General features: G+C 43.5%; 1 protein-coding gene across 1 annotated transcript in view; it reads right to left on the reverse strand.

Moving 5' to 3' along the window:
- Positions 1-26,885, reverse strand: part of LOC138302077 (mucin-5AC-like) — a 263,254-nt gene that overhangs the window by 41,993 nt on the left and 194,376 nt on the right. The window contains exons 9-10 of the mRNA XM_069242465.1: positions 13,235-13,421; positions 5,192-5,295 (exon numbers count right to left, since the gene is read on the reverse strand). Of these exons, the coding sequence (XP_069098566.1) occupies positions 5,192-5,295; positions 13,235-13,421 (291 nt within the window). The remainder of the gene's footprint in view (positions 1-5,191; positions 5,296-13,234; positions 13,422-26,885) is intronic.

Raw genomic sequence — 26,885 nt, forward strand, 5'->3', positions numbered from 1 at the left:
GTCAGAAAAGCCCCAGACCTCCGCACTGTAAGCAGCAGCACCCTGTGCTCTGGCAATGTAAATCTTGATTGGCGGGGAGACAGTTTTTGCTGTCGTACCCCTATAGAAACGGAGGATAGATGCTGCACTATGCTGCAAACGACCCACGCTTTTGTTGACCTGTTCTACCCAATTCAGATTGTCAGTGAGCCTTACACCCAGATAATCTATGGAACAAACCTTGTCCAGAAGTTTTCCTTCTATGTGAATGGTACATTTCTTCCGCACTCCTGAACGGAGTGCCATTAACTTAGTTTTCTTATGATTCAACTCTAAGCCGTAATCTCGACAGAAAGAGTTGAATCTATTGATAAGAATTTGGTGGCCCATAGGAGATTTAGAAATAAGAAGGGAGTTATCTGCAAAGAGAAGAATCGGGATTTTTTGGGCGCATAGGGTAGGGGCGTCATTCTGGCATGTCATTAAAACCTGTACCACCTCGTTAATGAAGATAGAGAATAAGAATGGTGCCAACACACAGCCCTGGCGAACACCCCTATTTATGGGGATTTTGTCCGTTAGTTCCGCTAGGTTGCCCCATCTCACTTGCGCATATGTATCCTCATGCAGCCGCTTCAGGAGTTGGATTAATTTGTCTGGAGTCCCTATTTTATGTAACACCTCCCACAGCTTTTCCCTCGGAACTAAGTCAAAGGCTGATCTCAAATTGACAAAAGCAATATATAGTGGTTGTTTTGCAAGGTCTGTATATTTCCAGTACAGCACGGCCAGTCTAAAGACCTGATCTACTGTGCTGATCCTCGTCCGAAATCCAGCTTGAAGGGGAGAAAGGATCTGCTGGTCTGTGGCCCAATGAGTTAATCTGCCTAAAAGTTGCTTGGCAAATATTTTTTGAAGATTGTCAATCAGACTGATTGGTCTATAATTTGTCGGGAGGTTTGCGTTACCCTTTTTGTGAATAGGGATGATTTTGGCACCCTTCCATGTCATAGGGATCTGCCCCCGTTCATTGATTTTATTAGAAAGTGTATTGATATACCAGGTCCAAACTGTTGGCTCAGAAGAGTAGAGGTCCCCTGGAATTTTGTCTGGGCCTGGAGCTTTCCCAAGTTTTAATGAACGAATAGCCTCTGCAGTTTCTTTAATAGTAAAACGGATGTGGCCCTTAGAGTCCTGTAGGCCCCCTTCAAGGGGAGCTAGACCAGGATGCACATCCAAGATAAGGAGGGGGTCTTTGCCCGCTTCCCCTGTGGCGGAAATCATAGGGGTCTCGATTTTATCATATAGACTTAAAAAATGTTCAACCCATCTTTCTGGCTGTATATGATTACTTACACCAGTCCTGCCCTCTTTCTCTCGCTTGCCTAACAATTCCCAGAACAAATTGTTGTTGTTGGATTGGGTAGCATCCAACAACTCCTGCCAAATTGTTTCTTCCCAGGTTTTTTTGGCTCGGGTATTGGATTCTTCGTAATTGTAAATGTGTCTGGCTAATTGTATTTCCCCAGGGGTCCCTTCCATGAGGGCGCTTTTTAATCCAGTCTTAGCCCTGTGGCAGGAGTCATCAAACCATGAGCTGGAGGTGCCTCCTTGATGTTTTACCCCAGCCTTCTTGTAGAAAATACGTTGTAGTCTTGTGATCATATTTTCATGTATGGATAAGAGTGGGATGTCATTAAGGTCACAGTCGTGGAATGGAGCCAAATTATCTATAAAAGCCAGGTAAATCTCGTGTAGCAAATAAGGATTCGACTGGACCTTTGGCCACCTGACCTTCGTAGATGAGATGTTCAAGGTGGGAGTAGGAACCATGGTAATTTGGTTATTCGAGGTCCTACCAAAAACATCCCCTGGCATAGAAAGTAACAAGGTATAATGGTCACTTTCACATCTAACGTCCACCTTCATATCTTTCAGCAAGGGCCACAATCTCACATCCACTAAAAAATAGTCAATTACGCTTGAGGTTAAGCCTCGTTTGAAGGTGGGTGCAGTGTCCAGGTCAGAGGGCATGCGGCCATTACATGCCCTAAGGCCATGCTTCAAACAGAGAGATGCCAGTTGAGTAGCTACATAGGAATTAAAACAAAAACAATCGCTAGTCAGCTGTGGAATCCCCCATGTTTGGTCTTCATCCTCTGTGAGACCAGTTAGTATCACAGAGGGTTCAAAAGTGCAATTTACATTCCCAGCTATTATCAGATAAAAGGTTGGTTGTAGGGTATCTAAGAAGTCAAGTAACTGTTTTAGAATCTGGGACTCAACCCCTCGAGGTACCGATCGGGCATAAACATTGATAAAAATTATATTAAAACTCTGTTGAAACGTGATTTGTAACCCCATCAAATCTGGACTATCAAATTTTAAAATCTTATATACGCATTGCACATTTTTGTTTATTAGCATCAGAAGTCCTCCTTTTGCTCGACCGGTAAGTTTTGTAGATGGTTGGGCAGCCATGTTAAAAGAAAGAAACCCATCTATGGTAATCTTCTCCTCAGCCCATGTTTCTTGGAAGAGGCATATATCTTGAGTATTTATGTATGAACACCAGTCAGTATCATCTGATTTCCTCCCAAGGCCGGCTAGATTCCATGTCATAATTGATAGGCCTTTTCTCTCAGAAACAGAACTTAATGTCTGTGAGTTGGACTTCTCAGGAATCAACTCTTCGTCAGTAAATCCATCAAAAACCAGCAGACTGGGTTCCTCTGGGTTAACCCCTAGGGTTGCTTTCTGGGCTGTTGCCAGTCATACAGGGTTGGGCTGGATAGAATCGCAACACCTACGCTGGTTACTGATAGCATTACGACTTGAGTGGCTGGAAACTTGTGACTGGCCTTTAGCCTCCAATACTGTCTCTAAAGTGATACATCCCCTCCTTCGTTCCATAAGATGACGAGTTCGGTCATTAAACAAGATGAGATTCTCAACCAAGGTTCTATCATGAAACTCGATTGAGATTACATCGTGGATCGACCCTGAAGGACACCACCGCTTGGTATTGCGGATATATGAACGTATGACCGATAAACAGCTTCGTTGGTGTCGTAGCCAGTGGGTTACCTTGTTGACCCTAGACTCATGGTCCTCGCTAAGCCCCGGCAACAATTTTGGGACTTGTTTTAAGAAAAGATTATTTGTCCCGGGCTTGGGGCATTGGGTGTTTGACAATATGGCTGGGTCACAAGGAATTCTCTGATAGGGAGTGGCACTAAAGGAACCGAGGGGAGATTTGGGAGCAAGTGAGTCGCTGGCATTGGATAAAACATGGGTCCTCTTAGATGGGGGATTATCAGTCTATTTACAGCTCTTAGATGACAAATAATTTGAAAGAGCTGGGGGGCGGCTGTTGGGGGCGATGTGGTTTTTCATAGTACCCCCCTCATCTGATGGTTTTTTTCTAAGTTGGTACTCCTGTGTAGAATTGTCTTTAGAACATGTTGCATCCCCGTCTGTACCAGCCCGGTGTGTCTTTCCCTTTTGGTAATCAATAGCCTGGTCCCCCTGTACAAGCCAGATAGGTGGAGTTGGGTCCGTCACTATGTGACCTCCATTCGCCCCGTCGTTTCTTAGATGGCTTTTGCATCCACACTCTGATCTCTCCTGCAAGCATTTTGCCAATTGTAATACCAAAGACCTGACTTCTTCCACTCTCTGGAGTATAAAGAAGACGTTAGGCTCAGTGGGAGGATGCATTAAGAGGGGAGCAGGAACTAGGATTGGGGTACGAGGAATAACCTCTTTATTGCGATCGTCTGCAGTGGGATCGGAAGCTCTGAGTATTTCGTCCTCTTCAGCTAAGACCTCAAACCGGTTCCTACAGGGTATATTTGGGATCAGGTTGATCACAGGACTCAGTGGTATGACAGGGTTAGGAGTAGTTCCCTCTGTTTCCACTTGGGGAGACCCACACCTGTGCACAGAATCATTTGCCATATTTATTAAGTCATTAGAGGGGGGAGTAAGTAAATGGTGTGTTATTGATGGAGTCACTCCACTATTAACAAATGCTGGATCAAACCTTGATCCTTTGTCTTTTTTGAAAAAAAATCTTGTATCCTCCCAGGGTGGACTAAAGCGTTTTTTAAAGGCGGGGCACCATTGTGGCTGGATGAACAATTTAGTATCGCCTCAACCTCTTCAAATAACAAATCAATCTCCTCAAAAGGTTTTTTGGGCTTGATAACTGGTTTAGCAGAGCGCTTTCTCTGCTTTTTGCGATCAGACAAAGGATCCAAGAGATCAGCAGCTTTCCTCTTCCCCATGAAACCGGTGACGTAACGGCTATAAGGTGCCAACAGGTTAAAATGATTTGGATCTTACTTGGTGTATAAGGCAGCAGATGAAAGAAAGTCGGCCCAGCCCAGCCTCATTCGGCCGAAGACGGGCCCGTCTTCGCCCGGTCTTCGCCCGGGCGCACTCCCGCGCGTACAAGAGTCTCTCCGCGTCCCGCGAGGCGCGCGCCTTAAAATAGGAGCAGGAAGCGGTGATCAGCGAGTCAGGGGGAAGCGTCCCAGTCCCCCGGCAACAAGAGTCTCTCCGCGTCCCGCGAGGGGCGCGCCTTAAAATAGGAGCAGGAAGCGGTGATCAGCCAGTCAGGGGGAAGCGTCCCAGTCCCCCGGCAACAAGAGTCTCTCCGCGTCCCGCGAGGGGCGCGCCTTAAAATAGGAGCAGGAAGCGGTGATCAGCCAGTCAGGGGGAAGCGTCCCAGTCCCCCGGCAACAAGAGTCTCAATAAAATGCTTATATAATTCACATCCCACCACTCATAATTTTAATGACGGTTGTATCATTGATCCTCTTAAACTTAAATTCTCAACTACATTTCAGAAACAATCTCAGTACTATGCTTCAGGTAACATATAGATTTTGGGCCTGATTATAACCTTGGCAGATTGATACTCCATCACAAACGTGACAGATATTCCGTCCGCTGTATTACAATCCTATGGAATTTGTAAAATGGCAGGTGGGATATCCGTCATGTTTGTGACGGAGTATTCCATCCGCCAAGGTCATAATCAGGCCCTTAGTTTCATGGCAGGGCCATAGTACATTGCATCTCCTGCCATCTTACACTATGCAATAAATATTATGCTCTAACCTATTCCTCGAGGTGTTATCTGCAATATCAACCTCTTTTTAACATTCTTCTAACCCCTTATCCTCATCAAGTGATACCACGTTACCTGTACAGAAAGCAGCAGGGCAACTGAACTTCACATAGTAATCCTTGCACGTGTTTTCAGCCACATGGTCGTGAAGGCAGAGAAAGCCATTTGAGATATCATAGCTGGGAGAGAAAAAAGATCATAACATGTCAAACTCAGGTGTCATTAAACTCAGCACAATGAACCAACCATCCAACTTTAGCTTCCTCCTCTCCTAATCCAAGCACACACATCACAAACAGAAAGAACAGAGATTGCAAAATGGACAACCTCTTCACCCTCCCAGAAGCAGTACCAACAGAATGGTCATGAGCTGGTCAGACCAGAAACTTCCAGAGGCATAGCACCCTTTAGTTGGGGGTCTCCTGGTCCTGGGGAGGCCCTGTAGCCACCCACCGTCTGTGCCCTAAAAGGCTGTCTGGGTGTGACTTATTTCACAGTAGGACTCGTAGAGTTTGGGTCACGCCCAGTGGAAGTGCTTGGACAGTAGTCGCGTAAGTACAATTTCTTTTAACGAAGCATAGGTTCATGAAAAGCAGTGATAACACATGTACACTGCGGACAGAGATTCCATTACCTGAAAGGCTACAGCAGTGTAAACGTCTATTATTTTACACGAGAAGTTTACATTTAAAGAGTCATACATAAAATTGAACTTTAGAACATTTTAGAAACATATTGGCTTGTGCTTTTTTGCCCTATATGTTTCTTTGTGTATTGTATAACTTTTATGCCCCTTCTAGGGGTCTCTACAGTTGTATAACATGACTCCCTGAACCAGCTGATGAGATGCGATCAGGCTTCTCTTCTGTTCCTACAGTCCTTAGTTCCAGATTGAGGCTAGGCGTGGCCATGGTCTTCTATGATATCAAGACTCATGCCCCTACTTATGGCCAAACAGAAGACATATGCCGCCTGAAACCACACTCTGCCCCCCCTTGCACCAGATACTACCAGAACACATGACTTCCTTCTAGTTTCATGCATTTCCTGCCCTAAACTCTTGAAGAAGAATGCCTACAGAACATCCACACTGCCTCCCTTCTCAGGTCATCCTGGGGTGCCCACAGGCAGGGAAAAGGATGCTGAATCCTCAAGTCAGGATGCTGAATCATTCTTAATAGGCAGGGATTGCACAGTTCCCAACAATACTTCAAGAGGCTGACACACTCAAGCAGGCGATTCTGTCAATTCAATAACCCAACCAGTTGTGGTCCTACACAAATCCATCCAAGACAGATACATTTCACCAGCTGTTGAGGAGATCCTAGTAAGAGTCAACAGAGGACAAGTGATCTGTAAATTAGACCCAGCATTAAAATATGTTGAGATGAAGCAAGAACCATCTTCCTGAGTCCATAACCACTCTCTCCACTCATGACGTTCTCAGTTTTTGTGTATGCCACTGAAGTCTTTCAGAGCACCATAAGTAGGTTGCTGGAGGGTTCTCAGGAATTTGTACATATTAGTCACAATAGTCTGCCATTCTTTAACCTTGCATGAGTTCCAGTAAGATATTTTGCAAATAGTTTGTACACAAATTAGAACATCAGAAACAATATGTATTGAAATTCATTCTAGTCTTTACGACATATACTTAAATGCTGCTTTCAACCAACGTTCTTAGACAAGAACTAATACATTGCACATACATTTATTCACTGTGCATGATGAGGCAGCTAATGCAAAAAATACTTCTAAATGGATCCAGGTGCTTGATGTGCTGTGTGTTCTGATTTATTGCAGAACATGTTTAAAGCTTTGAAACAAGCCCTTGTCCTATGGGAGGGGAGGGCCCAACAGGTTTTTTAACTTGGACCCTGAAAAAACTTCAGACCTGCTTGTGCAAAGGTAGTGACACAGTAGTGAATGAATGAATGAGAAAGTCTTCTATAGTGTGCAGCTACTGAAAAAGAGTGTCCTGGTGCTTTAGGTACTGAGGATGATAAGAAGCAGTACCCTAAAAACTTTTTTTCTCCATTCATGTTAATTGGGATTGCCCTAATTCGGGCTGGTTGCTAAGTAAATGTATTACGTGAGGGTGACAACAGCCAAGTCATTATTGGTATGGAAGTAGTTTATCCTTGGCATATGGTTAAATTCTTGACAACATTTTGATTATGTCTGGCGTAATAGTTATCCTTCCTTAATATATTGGCTAGCTCTTACCTGTGACATACTGTCACATTTATATTTTTCTGCTACAAGTAAGCATCCCTAAGGTGCCAAGAGATCCTTGCAGGGTGCAGGCTGCAATCAGAAATAGCCCACATACAAATAATAATATATGTTATAGGCATTCCTTTCAACATTCTGGCCATACTTGACATCCTTGATAATAGTTTACATCCATTACATACTCTGGGCATCACTTATTACAGGTATAATATTTCCCCTATAAAAGTGTAAAAGTGTAAAATCCAAAACATGTTGTGGGCATATTAGAAAACATTTGGTTCTCTCTGACAATAGAGTGGCCCATCTTTGACATGCTTTGGGGATTCAAGAGCATAATAGTGATCCCTTTTGGATATTATGGGTATTCCTGGCAAAACCCCGCTTTGCCTTCTTTGCCTAGTATAATAATGACCCATTCTTGGCATACTGTGAGTATTGATGACATTTCCATTACTCTTGACATAACAGTGGCTCATCATTGACATGATGTGACCTTTCTTGTTTAATTGTAGTTACCTCACGCATAAATGTGGGGAACACCCATGACAAATAATGGACACATCTAGAATCTGATGATGAATGGGAATACAAATGCGAATCTATCCATGTGTGAACGTGGAACATAGGAGTAACTGAACAAAATCACACATGGATATGTGAGGCCCAACAATGTTTACTAAAAATGATAAACATGTAAAATTAAAATGGTTATTGTAAGTCACCTTGGAGTTCTATGACCTTCTATAAGTACCTGGTCTTCAGACTCGTGCTTCTATATGGTCCTGGAATTCCACTGTGACTTTCCAAAGTCTTATATATTTTCTTACTTTAGAATATATAGCTTGGGGTATGTTATCTCATATATATATATATAAATAGTTAAGCATTATGTTAGCTAAAGTACTAAAAGAATGCAATGCAATATTTTTAATGACTGGAAACTGCAGTAATTGTTTCATCTCCATGCCACTATGATATGTACAGCAACATTATAGACTGTTCTTTCATTTGTATGTGATCGACCTACCTGCTTCAAGTTCATTCATTTACTCTTTCTTTAAAGGGATATTCCAGTTAAAGGTAATCCATTTGAAATTATATTCACACCCAGGTGCAAAATAAGCAACCTAAGCTTTATCTAGTGTTAAAAAAAAGGTGGGAATATTGTATCTATGTACTCCTCCCGACCAAGAAGTAGTGTATAACTAAGGTAATATATTATCATTGGTCTGAGTACAGCCTTTGCTGTTTGTAACTCGCTCTAGCAAGCCCTGAAAACATTTTCACCAAGAGAAGGAGAGTGGTTTTCTTATAAATCAAATAGGTTTCCGGAAAATATGTTGCACAAAAATGAATTTGGGTAAGCTTATCTGAAAGTTGGTGTATTTTGATTCACCAATTGGTGAGCCCAAAACTAAATAAGACCTGGGACTTTCTGATCAGTTTTGGATGCAATATGTAGCTCTGCCCAATGACCCTGCATTATGGTTAAAGTATGATAACAGAGAAGAGTTATATTAAGATTTTTGTGTGTGAATGATGCCAAAGATCTGTCCCGTATTCAAGGTCTGTCATTAGGTAATGTCCTTGCACAATACATCTTTAGCAGAGCTGCCATGCTTGTATGTCAAACTATTGTATACAGAAATATCATCTCACATATATATTGTGTTCTAAATATCATTCATGAAAATATTGTCCCATAGAGTGTAGATTTTCTGTTCCTAACTCCAATGCGGCAATACCTTTTGTAGAAACATTTAGATCATAAAATATTCTGGCAATATCCTGACCAAAATGGTGTAGTACATCCAACTTGGGTGTGCTTACACCAAGATATCACTGCACGTTGTCAGGCTAGATAATGCTGAGGCTTTAGTTTTTTGTGATCACCAAGAACAAGAATTTGAGAATTGAAATTACTGTCACCTTTTGCCATCATTTAATAGGTTGAGAGTTGTACAATGCTGTTGCCTGGCTTACCTTTATGGTGCCTATGGAGCTCATAGCTACTATCCAGTGGTGGCTGGTGACATTTGTAAGTGATGGGACGCAAAAATTGGGTCTGACTTTTATGCAGTGAGTGAAGCGAGTAAGCTAAATGGACAAACATGGAGTCCAAGGTGAGTTCTCCTCCCAAGGAAATATTGAAAAAAGATTGACAAATGGTGCATTTGAAAGCAAATTAATTTAGCGTGAAAGCAAAGTTTATAAAGCAGCAGGAACATATAGGGGCTCATTTTGACCCTGGCGGTAAAAACCATCTACCGCCGCGGCGACGGCTGCCAAAAGACCATCGCTGCGGCTACCAGCCGTCCGCTGTATTATGACCACAGCCGGGTTTTCGCCAGAAGGATGGCGGAAATCCGGCTGTGGCCATGGCGGCGGATGGCCGTAAGGTGGCGCTGCTGCCAGCAGCAGCGCCACGCCAGAAGACTGATGCCGGCTGTATTATGAGAATAATACGGCCTGGTGGTGTTCTGCTGGCTGACGCTGCTGCTGGCAGCAGCGCCCCGTCCCATCTCCTGCCAGAGGACCCCCTGAACACAGGTAAGTTGGGTGCTCAGACAGAGAAGGGCGTGTTGTGTGTGGGTATGTATGTGTATTGTATATGTCTGTGTGTGCGTGTATGCAGGTGTGTGTTGCGTGTTGTGTGTGTGTGCATGTATGGATGTGTGGGTGTGTGTATTTTGAGTTGTGTGAATGCGTGTCTGTGTGTATGTATGTACGTTTGTGTGGATGTGTGTGTGAATGAATGTATGCATGTGTGGATGAATGTTGGAATGGGTGTGTGTATGCGTGTGTGTGAAGGGAGGGGTGAGTTTGAAGGAGGGTCTGGCTAGGCAGGGGTGGGGGGGAAACCATCAGTGACAGAAAAGGGATTCCCTGTCACTGATAGTGCCTACCGCCATGGTTTTCGTGGCGGCAAGAATGCCACAAAAGCCATGGCAGTAGGCAGGGTCATAATCCTGCAGGCGGGCAAGTGATGGCTGCCGGGCTGGAGAGTGAAGTCTCCAGCCCAGCGGTCGGTGTGGTACATTGGCGGTTTGGCTTTAGCCAAACCGCCAATGTCATAATATGGAGAAAAGTACTGCCAGCCTGTTGGCAGTACTTTCCTCCATATTAATGCCGACTGCCACGGTCTTAATGACCCCCATAGTCTTGAAATACTAAACACATTAAAAATTGCCCATATATTACTCCATTAATATATTCAACAGTTACTTTAATGTGCAAATTATACACTGCGGCAACTTCAGGCCCATTAAAGTGTGTGCTTGTGCAGTGTCTTGCACTGCATGGAGCGCAAGCTTTGGAAGAAAATGCTCTAACGAGGCAACACAGCTGCTGGCTGCAATCAATCATATAGAAATATGTGCAGACAGGTCTTTAAGTAGGATGAAAAAGTGGGGGCTCTCTAAAAGGGAAATTGTAAAATAAACTTCTGTGATTTCTATAGTGTGCCACCCGGCTAGTATTTTGGTTTCGCTCTGAGATGTTATTGCATCCAGAAAAATAACACAACTGACATACACCTAAAACCTGTCAATAATTTTGGCTTTGTCAATGGTTGTTAGCTGTTTAAGATAAATGAGTAAGAACAATGATTAGTTATAAATGATTAACGTTGGAAATGTTTCAATTCTAAAATTGTGAGACTGTGAATTAAATATTATTGAGGCCTATGGAAGGAGTATGGCCTTCAGTTATATGTGTGCTTTACATTAGATATGTATGCCGTTTTTCTCTTCACATCTCATCCATCTGCACATTTTCAACCTCCCCTCTTTCCTCTTCAGCACCCTCTTTTCACTCTCATCTGAATGCACTTCCTCGCCTCTCTCTCATTTTACCAACTCAAACATACACTGCACTCATTCACATTTAAGCCACTTATTTCATTTTGCTTTTGCGTTCTAAATACGTTGACCTCTACGCACTCCTTAAAACACATTACCACTGAATTTAATGTGCAGCAGGAATACATGACCATTGTTCTGTGTGTTCAGCAGAGCCAAACCCACTGTCAGGCACTTTGCTTTGCCTTCAGCCTCAACACGAGCACTCTCAATTGACGCCCCTCATAAACACCTGACATAAGTCAAAGTATGCACTATGCAAGAGTAATTCAACGCACAGAAACACAGCATGATGAAACAGCTAACTCTCTTGAGGAATGCAACATTAAGTAAAACATGTGAAGTAAGAGTAACTAAGTGACTGACACACATTGCACACATTTTAACATTCATTGTTCGCATATCAATCATTGTTTGTGGCATTACTGTTAAGGGCATGAAGATAAGGCCAGCTTTAACACCATACAGCCTTTACTGTAAGCATGTATTTCTCCCCTTACGCTTGACTCGGATATTTGGATCCATTTCGCTAGGGAGCAAGAGCCATGCTCGTCATTTGGAACAGTTTCATGAGGAACAAATTCAGCAACTTTGCTTCTAAAGGAGCCAGTGATCTGCAGCCAGGGCCTGTGGTGTCACATGGGGGAGGTATGCGTGACAAGCGGTCTCAGTACAATAAAAACAACACACGATTGGCATTATAACACTTACCATTACCAAAGGCAGGGCACTAAATCACACGTGCTTGCATCCACTTCTACTGCATGACGAATGGGGAAAGGGTGGGATTTATGCCTGCTAATGACAGACAGCTCCCCTAACGCAAGGATGAAGACTCCTATACCCAAAATCATGACGCTAAAAGCTTCAGTGGCCTATAGTGGATATTGCCATAGACCTCAATGGAAACGAAGGGCTTTAGAGCGGTCAGCCCTGTGTCGTGCGTCATAGTGTAAAAAGTTGATTTATTGCCTGGCTTCCATCTCATGCTTTAAAGCGAGGAGGGGCAGGTAGCCTGGGACAGACAGCCCAGATAATCGTATCTCTAAATAAATCGATCTATTTAATATTTTTTATGTGAATGTGTAGGAATTTCCGAGGAGTGTAGCCCCCCAGCCCCAAAAGAGAAACCGCCCATGCTACTATCTCTCACTAGAGATAACCACCCGCAATTCCTCTTAGCACACACTTAATCCCTCTTACCAACTGTCTTTTGAAACATGCAACTGAGGTGACTGTGCAGATGTGCATGGGACACAAAGGTGCTACTCATGCCTTTACAGTTCTTGTCCAGCAGTCACGCATAAAATGACTCCGTCTACACCTTTAATTTCAAAAGTTTTAAGAAGCAGATTCCACTCTCATAAACAAGGGAGAGTCCAAGAGCTAGCTGTTATCAAATAAAGCCAAGCATTAGGGATATCAGAGTCACTTTGGAGGTGCTTTTCTGTTTAAATCATTTATGCTTATCGTCAACTTGGTGTCGGAGGAGCTGCGAACCACTACTTAAAAGCATCATGTATGTGAACTAGGAAAGCCTGGGGTAGTATGTTACAATTTGTGTCCCTTTTGGTACCACGGGTCATAAAGACAGCATTAAGGGGGTTCTAAGATTTTCCATTCCATGCCCTTTCCATAGTTACTCTGCACCAGATAGGAGACCATTGGGATGCTAAGGCTGGGATAAGAGTGTCTTCTGTGTAAAGTCATCAGGTGAGAGTAGAGGCAGTGTGCTATCACTTCGCCTACCCCAGCATTTTGGTGGGGTGATGTCTATGAAAAGCATGCATAGTGGGGCCCTCTTTTTGTGCCTAGAGGGGTGCTTTGGAGAACATGGAGGCTGTAGTTCAAATGCAATAACAAAGAATAGTTACTTCAACCAAAACCAATTGCTCTGCACGTTGTATATAAAATAATTGTTCGATATTGAAATTGTCAGGAGAGCTCTTATCTGTTTTTCCCCACACAGTACTGGCATACAAGATAACAGGCAAACACAATGGAAAAAAATTATGATAATTACTACTCGATGACATCTTTGGTGAGGTATGGTAACAGGCCGGACCATGTTGATGCTACAATGCTAATGGGAGCTTCGCACATCTGCCCAGGATACTTGTTTCTGATGTGAGCGAGTGTCTCGTTGTCTTCTTTGTTTTCCGCGCTGGGGTGGTCGGAGTTAAACCAGACTGTTCGACACTCTCTGGGAGCTAAACAGAGAAGGTACAAGCATGAAATAGTTTCTGGATAAAATCTGAGAAAAGCCTGTCACACCAAGAGTTATGTGGCTTATGTTGATCTCATATGCAGTTACATTATAATGAATCAAATCCTTCAACATGGATTAACAGCTGCTATTTGCAGCATTACAAGGCCAGAGTCAGTAGTCTGTAGTAAAAAGAGTGATGTAAAAAAGTATTATAATTATAATAATAGAGGTAACATCTATTAATGCTAAAATATTGCTTCTAATTTATTTCTATTAATACTATTACTATTCAAACTAATAATGCCAATAATACTAATATTATTTTATAGTTTTTGTTGTTATTTTATTATAATAATTAGTAGGAGTAGCAGTAGCAGTTTGGTTATTTATAAATTAGTACGGTTCACGAAGAACATGTTCTTTGCATGGTTTAATTTTTGATACCTGGCATCTGGCTGTACCATCCCTAATTTTAGCAGGACAACATCTGAAGAATTTAGGTCCAGGCATTGCCTAGTGACATTATGATGAGGGTCTCTTACTATGGCACCATACAGCCAGAATGCTAACGTACGCATTAGGGAGTCTTGCGGGGGCAACCTACCACCGGGAGGTCTCCTCCTGGGTGGTTTGAGGAAGTGGAGCAGTCCGCGACTGCTCTGAGCTATGTGTGCTACTTTGTAGCCCAGGGATATATAGCCGGCCATTTTCTAGTGTGGTCACCCTTTTGTTGGTGAGACAGTGGCTAGAATAGAGGCGGGCCTTTTTTCCCTAGTTAGCATAGTGATTAATAATCACGGCTGATATAAGCTGTGCAGTGCAGGGCTAACGGAACAGACGTGTATCTTTCATTAAGTTGCACTTTGTGTGGTGACTGAACATGTCAACGGCAGCAATGAAGACTGAGCAGGCGGTGCCCCTGCTAAGAGAAGTGGGCCGCCTTGACTTAATTAAATATGAGGCCCTGATGGGCGCAGGGCCATCATGTCGAGCATCGGAGGGGGTAGCAGCGACTGTGTTAGCCTGCTCACCCCTCAGAGACAGGAATGCAGCAGCGCAGAGGTGAGTTGGTGGGCCGCTCACCAGTTCGGAGAGCAGCTACAGCAGGGAGGAGCAGGCAGCGGGGAGCGCGGTCATAGAGAGGGAGGAGGGAGGGCAGGAGGCCCCATAAGAAAGTGCAGGCAGCTGGGTGGGAGGTGATGGATGAAATGCCCTTGATGGAAAAACATGGTTCAGTGAGGTGCAGGTTCCCGCGCCACTGGTAGGTTTGGGGATCTCAGCAAGGCACACTCTTTTGGGGATGGGAGGTACAGCTCTGGGGAGTCAGGGTTGCCACACGTTGGGGGGGGGGTATGGCCACAGGGCGGTGCGGGACCACAAAGCAGAGGACTATCAGTGGACTGAGCACACAGCAGATGATGGAAATGGCAAGACGGACGGCACCAGAGTGGCTATCGACCTTGGCACCAGTGGAGCTTTCTGGGTATAACAAAGAAAACGTGGTATCAGTGGCGGTGGAGGCCAAAGAGCCAAATGGCTGCTTAAGGAAAGGAGTGCGTGTGCTGGAAGCCGGTGTGGGGATGGTCAGGGTGCCGGGAGCATCAAGTCAGCCGGGAACAATGAGACAAATAATGTCATGGGGGACATGAAGGCAGCGGGACAGGAAGTGAGTGGGATCGAAGGGAACTTGGGGGGGGGAGGTCCAACAAGACAGAAGGGGATGCCAAGGCCGAGAGAGAGCAAGGAATTGAAGCAGAATAAGCTCCCATATATGGGCAAAGCTAACCCAGTTCATCTCATGTTAGCCACTAAGGAAAAAATCTGGAAGGGCGAGTACGTGGAGATGTTGAAGCCATTGTACAGGGAGTTAAGGTCTAAAGAGGGGTCCAAGGAGGGGGAGTACGAGATGGCCATTCCTTATCTTTGCAAACTGGTATTGCGATCAGTATCCCGAGAGTTCTGTGGCACTCTTTAAGTACATGCACATAATCAGAAAAGTGCACATAAACTACGGGGGATATGCCTAGGTCCAATACGATGAGGAATTTTGGGCACGTCTGGTGCTGGACCCTTAGGTGCAGAGGAGGGAAATTGACTCCAATCTGTGGCAGCATACCATGGGGCCAACCAAATTCGGGAAGATGGTCTTCATGGCTAGCGTCTTACCTAGCCAAGTAGGGGACATGCTTGGACTTTAACAGGGGACTCTGCACATGCACGTTCTGCAAGTTTAGTCACGAATGTTCCAAGTGTGTGGGCAGGCATGGACTGGTTGACTGCTACAGTAATACAGGCGGGAGTGGGTGGCTGGGCCACAAGGTCAGCCACAGCAAGGTGGAGGAGGGAGTCAGCAGAACATTTGGCAACTGAATTTCCAGGGCGATAGGGGAACACATGGCGTTGGTGGAAAAGGCTTGTACTCCAGTTAATCTGAAGAGGTTACGTTTCTGGTTGGCACAATACGATCACAGGAAAGAAGCGAAGCTGTTGTGGGAGGGGTTCAGCTGGGGTTTTCAGCTGGGATACATGGATCCCAGGAAGCGCCTCTGGGTAGAAAACCTCAAATCTGTGGCGGGCAAAAACAGGTGGGGCGGGACAAGCTAGAAAAGGTGAGGGAAAGTCGCATGGCAGACTCTTTTATGGACTGGCCCATGCAGAACCTGATAGTCTCGCCCATCGGCATGGTGCGGAAGAAAGAGAAAGGTCAGTTTAGCCTCATTCAACACCTTTCATGGCCAGAGGATAACGCTGTCAATTACTTTAAACCAGAAGACCAAGTAGCAGTGCCTTACGCCTCAGTGGATGTGGCGATGGCCTTAGTGGAAGAAGTCCGACAGGTGGTGCTCATGGCGAAGAGTGACATTAGATCCTCTTTTCTTTGCTGACACTACACCCTGATGACTTTGAGCTGCTGGGCATACAATTTGACAGCTACTGGTAGGTGGACAAGATATTACTGATGGGGTGCTCCGTTTTGTGTGCTCTCTTTGAATGCTTCAGCACACTTCTACATTCGATCTTCATTAGGGAGACAGGCCATAGACACATTACACATTATTGAGCAATTTCTTTTTGTGGGCGCAGTGGCCACGGATCAATTTACAACCTTGATGAACAGATTCCAGGTCATTATGGCAGAGCTAGGCATCCCATTAGCCACGGATAAAATGATGGGGATGAGTGCAGTGTTGACATTTCTGGGAATTGAAATTAATTCTGAGGCAATGATGGTTTACTTACCACAGGACAAGAAGAGGGTCATGGTAGGGCTGTTACAGGACATCCTAGGAAAGCGAAAAGTCACTGTCTAAAAAATACAAATATTGTTGAGACATTTGAACTTTGCGTGCAGGATGGTATGGGCAGGTAGAACATTCTGTAGGCGCCTAGATTTGGTATTGTCAGGGAGAAGACTCCTGCACCACCATGCCCATCTAATGGCAGGTGTATGAGAGTATCTGCCATGTGGTGCCTCTTGGAATCGTTCAATGGAATACCCTTGCCGGCATGCAGGAAATGGACTGGGATGCAGAGATATTCTCAGATGTAGCCGGTGGGAAAGGTTTTGGCATCTACTGTCAAGGTAAGTAGTGCATGGAGGAGTGGCCCCAAGAGTGGAAGTGCGGGGTGGGGGCTTTGGGGGTAGAAGGAGCATTGCTTTCCTGGAGCTATTCTCTTTGGTGGGGGCAGTTTTGGTATTGGGGGATCTGCTAGCAGTGAAGAAGGTTGTATTCAGGGTGAACAACTTGGAAGTAGTCCAGGTGGTTAGTGGGCAGTCGGCCAGGGACCCCCAGGTGCTCCAGTTGCTAAGGGTTTTCGTTCTGGGTTGCTTGCACCATGACATAGCTTTCAAGGCGAGACATGTTCTGGGAGTGGACAATGATGTTGCAAATGCTTTGTCTCGTTCACAGTGGGAAAGCTTCCATGGACTGGTCACAACAGCAGAACCTTTCTTGGCACAGATGCCACTGCAGCTATGGACTGTAGGAGACAGAGGTTCCTTCAGTTTGTTTCCACGAGCGAGGCATACGTGCAGGCATGGCAGGAGTTCCTGAGACATTGGGCACAGAAGCGTTAGGAAGAATAGGAAAGGGTGGAGGACGTAGTTCATTTCATCCTGGGACTGATAGAGAGGGGGCAGTCAAGAGTTTATGTAGGAATCACATGGTGGTTCTTGTTCAGTTTCTTCGTCTTTTATTTCATAGAAGACAGCATAACAATCCATATAACCCCCAGCGACATTTCAAGCCTCCACCTTCGCTCTGCTCCTCTCTGCTTCTGCCTTCCTTCTTCCACATGGAATCCCAGCACCCCAAGATTCCACCCTCACAATATTCCATCATTAAGAAGCATGGTCCTACACATCTTCCCCCTTATGAATTACAAAAAATTCTAATTATAATTTAATTACAATAATTAGAAAGGAGAAACATGAAATTAAATGAGAACAAACAGAAAACGAGAATTAGCATATAATAAATTTCTAAACAATACATTCCTCAACAATATCTTTGTTAACATATGACAATGTACAATATTACTACCAACACACTACAAGATATTTATTATTCTAGCTTGGTATGTGCAGTTAGAAAGAAAATGTATGGTTATCAATAACTATTTCCGTTTAACTATGCACAAATTTCCTGTACTCCATTCCCTACCATCTTCCAACTTAACCACAGAATTCTTTACGAAATCACTTTTTGTGGTGCGTGAAATCTACTGTCACTTTTTCTTACAATTCCTACCTTCTTAACTGCCACAAGATCTCCACATTTCACTTCAGCAAATTTAACACCCCTTCTTTTGTCATAACTCATCTTGTTCTTCTTCTGAAAATGCATGACCCTTGCCTGCAAATTCTCCTGGTCAACACCTTCCTGCTTTTTCTCACTGATCCACCAAGGAGATTCCTTAGTCCCCGGCTCTCTCCCTCTAAGAGCAATGAAAAGTGACACGCCCGTCACAGAATGAGGTGTTATCCTATGCGCCCATAATATTTTGCCCAACTCATGTCTCCAATTCAACCCATTCGCCAAGGACAACTGTAAATTTTCCACCACAATTCTGTTCACTCTCTCAACTAGACCATTAGCCTGAGGCCAAAATAATGCAACTCTCTAAATGTTTTATCCTTAACCCATTGAGAAATTTGGTCATAGTAGCTGAAACTAATTGTACACCGTTGTCAGTGACTAAAATCTTCGGAATCCCTTCCTCCAAGAATGAATCTTTAAGAAATTCAATCACCCTGTCCGTAGTAATTTGCTCAGTGCATTTGATACGGAACAATTTACTGTAATAATCCACTAGAACCATGACAAAGCGACTACTTCTTCCCAGCCTCTCTATTGGTCCTACTAAATCAAACGCTAGCTTCTCCCACGGTGCCCTGGGAAATTGCACTTGGCCTAAAGGAAATTCCCTCACTGTTTTCGACTTATCACTGTTTTTACAAGCCTGGCACTCTTCTAACACTTTCTCCACATCTCTGTCCATCCCAGGCCACCAGTAAAATTGCCGTAACCTTCTTTTAGTCGAACTTCTGCCCAAATGTGCTTCATGAACAATTCCTACCAATCTTTTCCTCAATTTCATCGGTGGGACTATTCTATTTCTTCTCAGAACCTTTCCTCCCTGTATACATAGTTCATATTTTACTGCTAAAAATTTCTTCAAGTCATCCTCCACTATGTCAAAATTCTAATCTATCACAAGTTCTTTTAACTTATTGTATTCTGAATCATCTTTTACAGCTTCATCCCATTCCTCCTTACTTAGGGCTAGCTCTCCATCAATCAGGAACGCTTCTAACTGCACGATACACATTTCATCACTTCGTTCTCCATCCCCACGTCCTTCAATAGGTAGTCATGACAGGCAATCTGCAATCACATTCTTCTGTCCCTTCACATATTCCACCATAAAATTGAACTCTATAACAGACAACAACCACCTGGAAATGCGAGGAGTTAAACTACCTTCCAATCCTCGACCACACTTAAAAATCTGCAACAAAGGTTTGTGATCTGTTCTTAATATGAAGGGTAACCCCCACAAGTAATACCTGAAGTGGTTTATCCCCCAACCGCAAGCTAATGCCTCCTTTTCTATGGCAGAATAGGTTCGTTCCACCCCTTGCAATCTGCGTGAAGCAAAGCCAATAATTTTTTCATCACCATTTATCACTTTAATGAGTACTGCCCCAAGGCCCACGTTACTGGCATCAGTAAATATAATTGTCTTTTTCGTAACATTAAAGTGACCTAAAGTTGGAGCTCCTGAAATGGACACCTTAATCTGCTTGAATGCCTTTTCACAATCCTCATTCCATTCAAACATTGCTCCCTTCTTTAATAAAATCCTCATAGGTTCTACAAGTTCCGCAAAATTGCATACAAATTTTGAGCAATATTCTGCCAGCCCTAAAAATGATTTCAACTGATCTTTATTGGTAGGACTCGGAGCATTTCTAATTGCCACCACTATACTTTTCTTCGGTTTAATGCCTTCAGCCGAAATCTCATGTCCTAAGTAGCTCACACAACTTTTCCTTAACTGGCATTTCTCTTTTTTAACAGTAAACCTCTGATCTTCTATCATGAAGGTGGAGGCTTGAAATGTCGCTGGGGGTTATAAGTAATTTCTGCCCCCTGCACAGAATAACCCTCGTCCCCAGTTTATGTAGGAATCACACAGTTGTTCTTGTTCATTTTCTTCATCTTTTATTTCATAGAAGACAGCATAACAATCCATATATCCCCCAGCGACATTTCAAGCCTCCACCTTCGCTCTGCTCCTCTCTGCCTTCCTTCTTCCACCTGGAATCCCAGCACCCCAAGATTCCACCCTCACAATATTCCATCATTAAGAAGCATGGTCCTACACTTACGATTGCAGGGAAGCTAGCAGGAATAGCATTTATGGGGAAGATGTTGTGGGGATACTCCCCCTCGACGGGAGGAGAATTTTAGAGGCATGGGCCAGAGTAAGGTGCGAGGACCTGCGAGGATTCTGATTACAGTGGATTCACTGAAGTAGATTCTCGCATCCCTCACGACTATATGCTGCAGCAGTGAGGAGACTACTTTTCAGCACGTTAATGACCTGGATGTTTTTCGAGGCTTTCAGAGTTTAAGAGATGCTGGGGAGTAGGGAGGAAAGGGGACTAGTATGGGAGGAAGTGCAAATGAGCCAAGGAAGCATACAAATATGGCTGCAGGGATCCAAGACGTGAGCAGCACCGGTGTCGGTGGGCCTAGTCTTTAGACATAAAGCCAGAAAGCCGGCTACAGCATTCCAACTTCTGTCAATCATGCGCAAGGCTCTTAGGAGCCTGGGTGTAGAGGTGTGGTGATTAGGTACCCATTCATTTAGATTAACAATGGTCACGGAGGGCAGTAATTGGGCAGGGATGATATGTGCATAAGTAGGTGGAGGTCGGACTGCTATCAGCGATATGTGCGCGCTGACAACGATAATGTGTGCTGGGGCAGTCTCTGATTTCTTATTTGTGTCTTCCAGGGTCTGTGCCAGGCCCAGAGTCCAACAGGTTATCTGGTTGGTGGGACACACTTTCATAAAATGGGCACAGAGGCAAGTGAGAGGAAGCAGCCAAGGGAGGAATTTTGGCCTGGATCCTCAACTATACAGAGTGCTATTGGAATGGAAAGGGGGAGTGCGGTGGAAAGAGTTGTTGCCCTGCCTGATTAGATGCATGGCGAGGGGCCAGTGCCCGGCCATCCTGCTAATTCATTTGGGGGAAAATGACCTAATGATGGAAAAGGAGCTGAGGGTACTTAAGGCTATGAAAAAGGACCTGCAGGAAATTCAGAGGAAGTAGGGTGCCGGCCATATCATCTACCCAGCATTTGTACCACAGAGGGTATGGCAGCAGCTCAAGAGCCAGTGGTAATTGAGCGGACCAGGCATAAGATCAATAAAAAATTAGAGCTTTTTGTGAGAATAGAGGGATCACAGCATTGGAGCATACAGACCTACAATTTGAGAACTTGAGTTTTTCAGAGGGGATGGGGTGCACTTGTCCTTTATGAACATGGAGCTTTATCTCTTCCAGTTGAGGGACAGGTTGAAACAACTATTAAACATTCCCTAGTGGAAGAGCAGAAAAGGTCTGAGAGCCTGTTTCTGGGTGGTGGGGGCAGGCAAGTTGCCATGGTCCTCAGACATTTAGGGTTGTTGAAATTGACAGTCCAGGTTAATAGGGAACAGGTAGACAACAGCATACATGGATGAGACAGGAAGTAAATGTTGCTTTAGAATTTAGATTAGTTACAGGTTCAGGGTTATACTAAAATAAACAGTTTAAGGATAGCAAGCATTCTAAACAGTCAAAGGAAATTACAAGGATTACAAGGTCAAGAATGAAAAGGGGTTATATAGTTGAATTGTTGTATTGTGAGAACAGAACTTTTGTAAGGCGAAGGCTAAGGTTTTTGTGGAAGTGCAGCTGCTCCCAATAAAGTGGCCTTTTTTCACACACATATGCCTGGTGTCTGTGATTCCCCAAATCACTGTTGGCAGCCAGATTCATTGCTATCAAAGCCTCTAAATTTCACACAATCACACATAAGCTAACAAACCACAGTAGTCACAGGCTTCATTCTATACTCTTTGAGTATGGCTTCAAACACATTCTTAGAAATTATACTTATTTACGATTGATGATCTGTCAAGAAATGTATTGCTATCTGTATTGCAACTCCAAATCACAGCACAGAAAGGTTTCTGGATGGCTCTTCAAATGATTATCAGGAAATACCAGCCACAATGTTCACATTTTTATTTTTCTAAAGAAATACTGCAAGTGGTTTAATAGTCACCCCAGTACAGTCAAGTATGGGAACTAGGAATGAAGGTCTGTTCCAAAACGTGGACTGTAGCTAACCTCAACATAGCCAAAAGCATAGTATTACCCAAAACATATGTGGTAAACAATTTTACACATAGAGGTTCAAAGCAATACATTTATTAGACTTGACCAACTTTGCACTAATTTGCTGTGGGTTAGTAAAGCTGGAAATAATATACATAAAAGGCTAAAAAAAACACTCCTCTGAAAGGAGGTTTAGAGCTCGTGTTTCTTAGAAACCATGACACAAGTACCGCCTTTGCACTTTAAAGTAACTTGTTCAAACCTACAGCGCCTAAAGCTCTAATCTTACTTGATCATTAGTGAATGTGCAGAAAAAGTGATAAAATGGTTAGAAATGAGATCCATGCTGCACAAACTAGGTAACCAATGAACAAGGATGGTGAAAAGAAATTTACAAGAATGTTCAAGTTCCTGTAGTTAGGAAATCAACATCACACACCTCTTACAGAACTGGAAGGTATGCTACCTTTATTTTGCAGTGATTACATTGGGGGTTATTACATGGTAAGTATTCATGGTAGTCATACCTTTACATTAAGAGGATTTTCCATCACAGGTAACTAAACAGTTTAATTTTTTTTAATGTTTCCCACATATATCATATACTGAACATACATAAGAATGCCAAGAATCCCCCAGGCTGTCCCATTGTTCCATCAAAAAATAGCCTATTGGAGAATGTTTCCATTTGAATTGACTTTTTCCTCTTTTCGTTTGTAAGAGACCTCAGCTCATACGACAGGAACACCACTGACTTTATGAGAATTATAGAGAAAGCAATAGAATTCTTTTTTAAGAGTAGGCCTCTCAAATATTTTGAACACAACAGGGTGCTTTTATAGATGATATAATTTTGCTTGCACAATAATATTTTCTTTTTGCAGGACAATTGTACCAACAGCAGCAGGTTACAGCCATGTGCTTCGCCCCAAGTTACAGAAATTTATTTGTGAGCTGGTGGGAGAAGCACATAGCCTGGGCTGAAATAAATGATAACTGGGTGGAACAGGTGGTGTTATGAATGACCGGTTCATAATACAGGAGGGGGCTTGACAATCAGCTGATGAGCACATTGCCAGGCTGAACATCAATGATTTGAATTTATCATATACCAGTGAGATCAGTGATGTCCACGTTTCATTCATAGCTTTATTAGTGTAGGTCCAGGACAACCGGTTACACACTAAATTGTATGGTAATCCCACAGCAGGCAATTCTGTACTACAGGCAACTAGCTAACACCCTGACACTTTGGTGAGAAGCATACCCTATGGAGAACTATTGTGGGTGAGACGTAAGTGCTCCTCCCACTGGGAATATGAGAAAGCAGAGGAGGAAGCCATTTTGAGATTCCTCAAAAGGGTATACCCTAAAAAGCTTTTAGAAGAAGCATCCCAGAAGGTATGAACAATTGAGAGGAGGCTCTACTTGTTGCACGCCAAGAAAATGTAATGCAAGATGAGGTACAACAATGCCCATGGGTAATTGCTAACTTTTTTGAGGGATCAAAGGAATACTACAATAATATTAAGAAGACAAATTGGGGCATTTTGCAGACGGGTAGTACCACAGGCCCTAGACCCCAGGGCTCCCTTGTGATAACATATAAGCAAAGCACTGTTAGTGCACTGTCACTTTGCAGAAACAAAAAATCATAAAGTGCAAAAGCCTGCAGACATAGCTGTAAGGCAAAGGAATTTGAAGTTCCAGCATAAAAACGAAAACAGAAGATTAAAAAGGTGTTGAATTTTAAATCTGATTTTGTAATTTATTGTTTGGTTTGCCCTTGTGAGAAAAAGTATGTAGGCAGCACAATTCATGTTGCCAGAAAAACGAGTATTAGAGCATATGAGGGCAATTAAAAATAACAATTCCACCTACCCTGTGGCAAGGCATTTCCACCAGGAACATCAAGGAGACTTTTGCCTTTTTCAAGTTGGCAGGGTTGAAAGAGGAGGGGATAGAGGAAAGAAAATTAGGCAACTAGAGTCACGCTATATCATCAGGCCGAAGATGATGGCACCCCTCGGTCTCAATAAAGACAAGGAACTATGGACACACATAGGTTGAAAGGTATTGTAGTCTGATTTGCACTGTTGTTTGGATAAGAGGTAGGAACAAGCCCATCCAGGGCATCAAGCCTCCAAGAAAATAATAATTCAAGTTAAATTGGAGATAAGTATATCGTGCCTCCCTAAATAGGGTGATTACCAAAATGCTGCGTGAAAATTTTGATTTTGTTTTTGAATTTCATATTTTATTAACCATGAGCATGAGCAGGCAGCAATACGGTCAATCATCAATGATGCAAACCAAATGAGTACATGAAGGAGGATTTTTTCTAAGTGATTTGCGCTGAATAAATTGAGCAGTGGTGGGATCATGTATTATGATATAATCAACAAATTACCTTTGTATAGGCTGCCTGTGATTAGATGGTGCCCACACAATCAACATTTGGCCATATTATTATTTTCATCACCCATTCAGGGCATACTGGTAAAAATGAATAGGATGGGAGACATATATGTGGCTGTACTAAGTGGGTTAAATTGGTAATTGAATGCGGCAGCTGTAGGATTTGTACAGTATATTATTTCTATAGTGTATTTTATTTCTGTAATTATATTCTATATTTAAGTGCAGAACATGTATGAGCATTATTACAGTGGATTAAGATAAGACGTCAGTATCGATTATCAAGTCATATGTATTTTGTATATACAATTATTTCAGGAATTGTGGAATGACGAGTTTATAATGTGATGAATTATAGGTTGAACACATATTGCTAGTGACAAGATGGCACCCATTCGATTTCAACAGTGATGCACTTTTAAGCTAGACAGTCCATTGTGTGTGTTTGGAGATAAGGAGAGAGGCGATACTTTAAAATGTAAAATGGTGGCTCAGTGTCTCAAGGCATTGAGAAGGGCCGCTAGTTGAAATCCGTCTGCCTTTGTCATTACTCCTCCTGATTTGATGGTGGTGGAATAAACGTGTATTTATTTATATATATTTATATATGTATGTCCATATATATATATATGTACATATATATGGACATACACACATTTATGTATGTATAAAGGTATATATATTCTCATATTCTAATGCCATTTTAGTTGAAAATGTTAACGTTGTCACTGAGAAATTCACCTAACTATAACGTTACTTTAATCTTTGTTTTTTTCAATAAGTTTCTAAGGTTTTAAAAAAAATCAAAAACACATATGTTTATTACAACTAACTATAACATTACTTTAACCTTTGTTTTTAAGTGGATTTCTAGGTCTTCTTTAACATAAAGTAATGACTTTCCACACCTAGAAGAAACCCTCAGACGCACACAGCATGCGGCCCCACCACCCCGGGCTGATTTCAGCCCTTGGGATGCACCCCCCAGGGCTCGGACACATTCTAGATGGGAAGGGGGCATGCAGCCCTCCTCCCCATGCCAATTTCAGTCCCTGGGACCCCATCCCCACAGGGCCCTGCAAAGTACACAAGGGGGCACATAGTCCCCCACCCAAGTCCGTTTTTGTCCCCAGGGCCACTGCCCGGGGTCCAGCACCTATTGAAATGGGCAGGGGACATGCAGCCCTTCTCCCAGGTCCCGGGGTGGGCTCCCCAATGGGCTTTCAAGGCTTGAGGAGGGGGACCACACTGCACCTTTCCTCATATTATATATTTTTGCCCCTGGGCTAGGCTCCACATGGCCATTAGTGGCTTTGGGTGGGAGGAGTAGCCCCCTCCCTTAAAATAATGAGTCCCAAGGGTGGGCTCCCTGTGGCATTTTTAGGCTCACAGAAGGGGGGCTGTGCTGCCCCCTCATATTATTATACATTTTTGGCCCTGGTGGTGGGCTCCTCTGCAGGCTCAGGGGGTGTGCAGCCCTCTTTGCCCCTGCTAAATGTCGGCCCTGGAGGTGGGCTCTCTGAGGACCATGAAGCATTGGGGGGTGATACACAGGCCCCCTCCCCATAAAATATATTGGCCCTGGTAGTGGGCTCCCTTGGAACTGTAATGACACGAGGACCCCCTCCCCAAATAAATAGTTTTTTGCCCCAGGGGTAGGATCCCCTCGGCTTATAATGTAGAACAGCGCCCATCCACCATTTTATTTTAGATCCCGCAAAAGTCTCTCAGGATTGTAGCATTTTTTTGCCTTTTTTTTTTTGGTCCATGGGGGGTCTATCGGGGTTCCACCCATGAAGCCTTCGGGATCATGGTATCCCTATCCTGTCCTCATATATCTTTTTTGTACTTCTACAGAACAGAACTCGCTCACGCAGGAGTGAGACTAGCGCAGGAGCGAGATGGCCCACAGGAAAATAAACCTTATTGGGCCGATCATAATGCTTTATTTGATAAATTAGAGCTCTTGCGCAAGTCACAGAAATTGTCCAAATATACAATTATGTTTGACCCTTAGTTTCTCAAAAAATACTGAACGGATTTACACCAGATCACAAAAAGCATATTTTGCGGACTAAGATCTAGCTTCCTGACGAATTTGGTGTAATTCTGTTTAGTCGTTTTTGCTGTAGCTTTAACTAAAGAAGT

Source organism: Pleurodeles waltl, chromosome 6 (genome assembly GCF_031143425.1).
Source record: "Pleurodeles waltl isolate 20211129_DDA chromosome 6, aPleWal1.hap1.20221129, whole genome shotgun sequence".
In the NCBI taxonomy this organism is placed as follows: Eukaryota; Metazoa; Chordata; class Amphibia; order Caudata; family Salamandridae; genus Pleurodeles; species Pleurodeles waltl.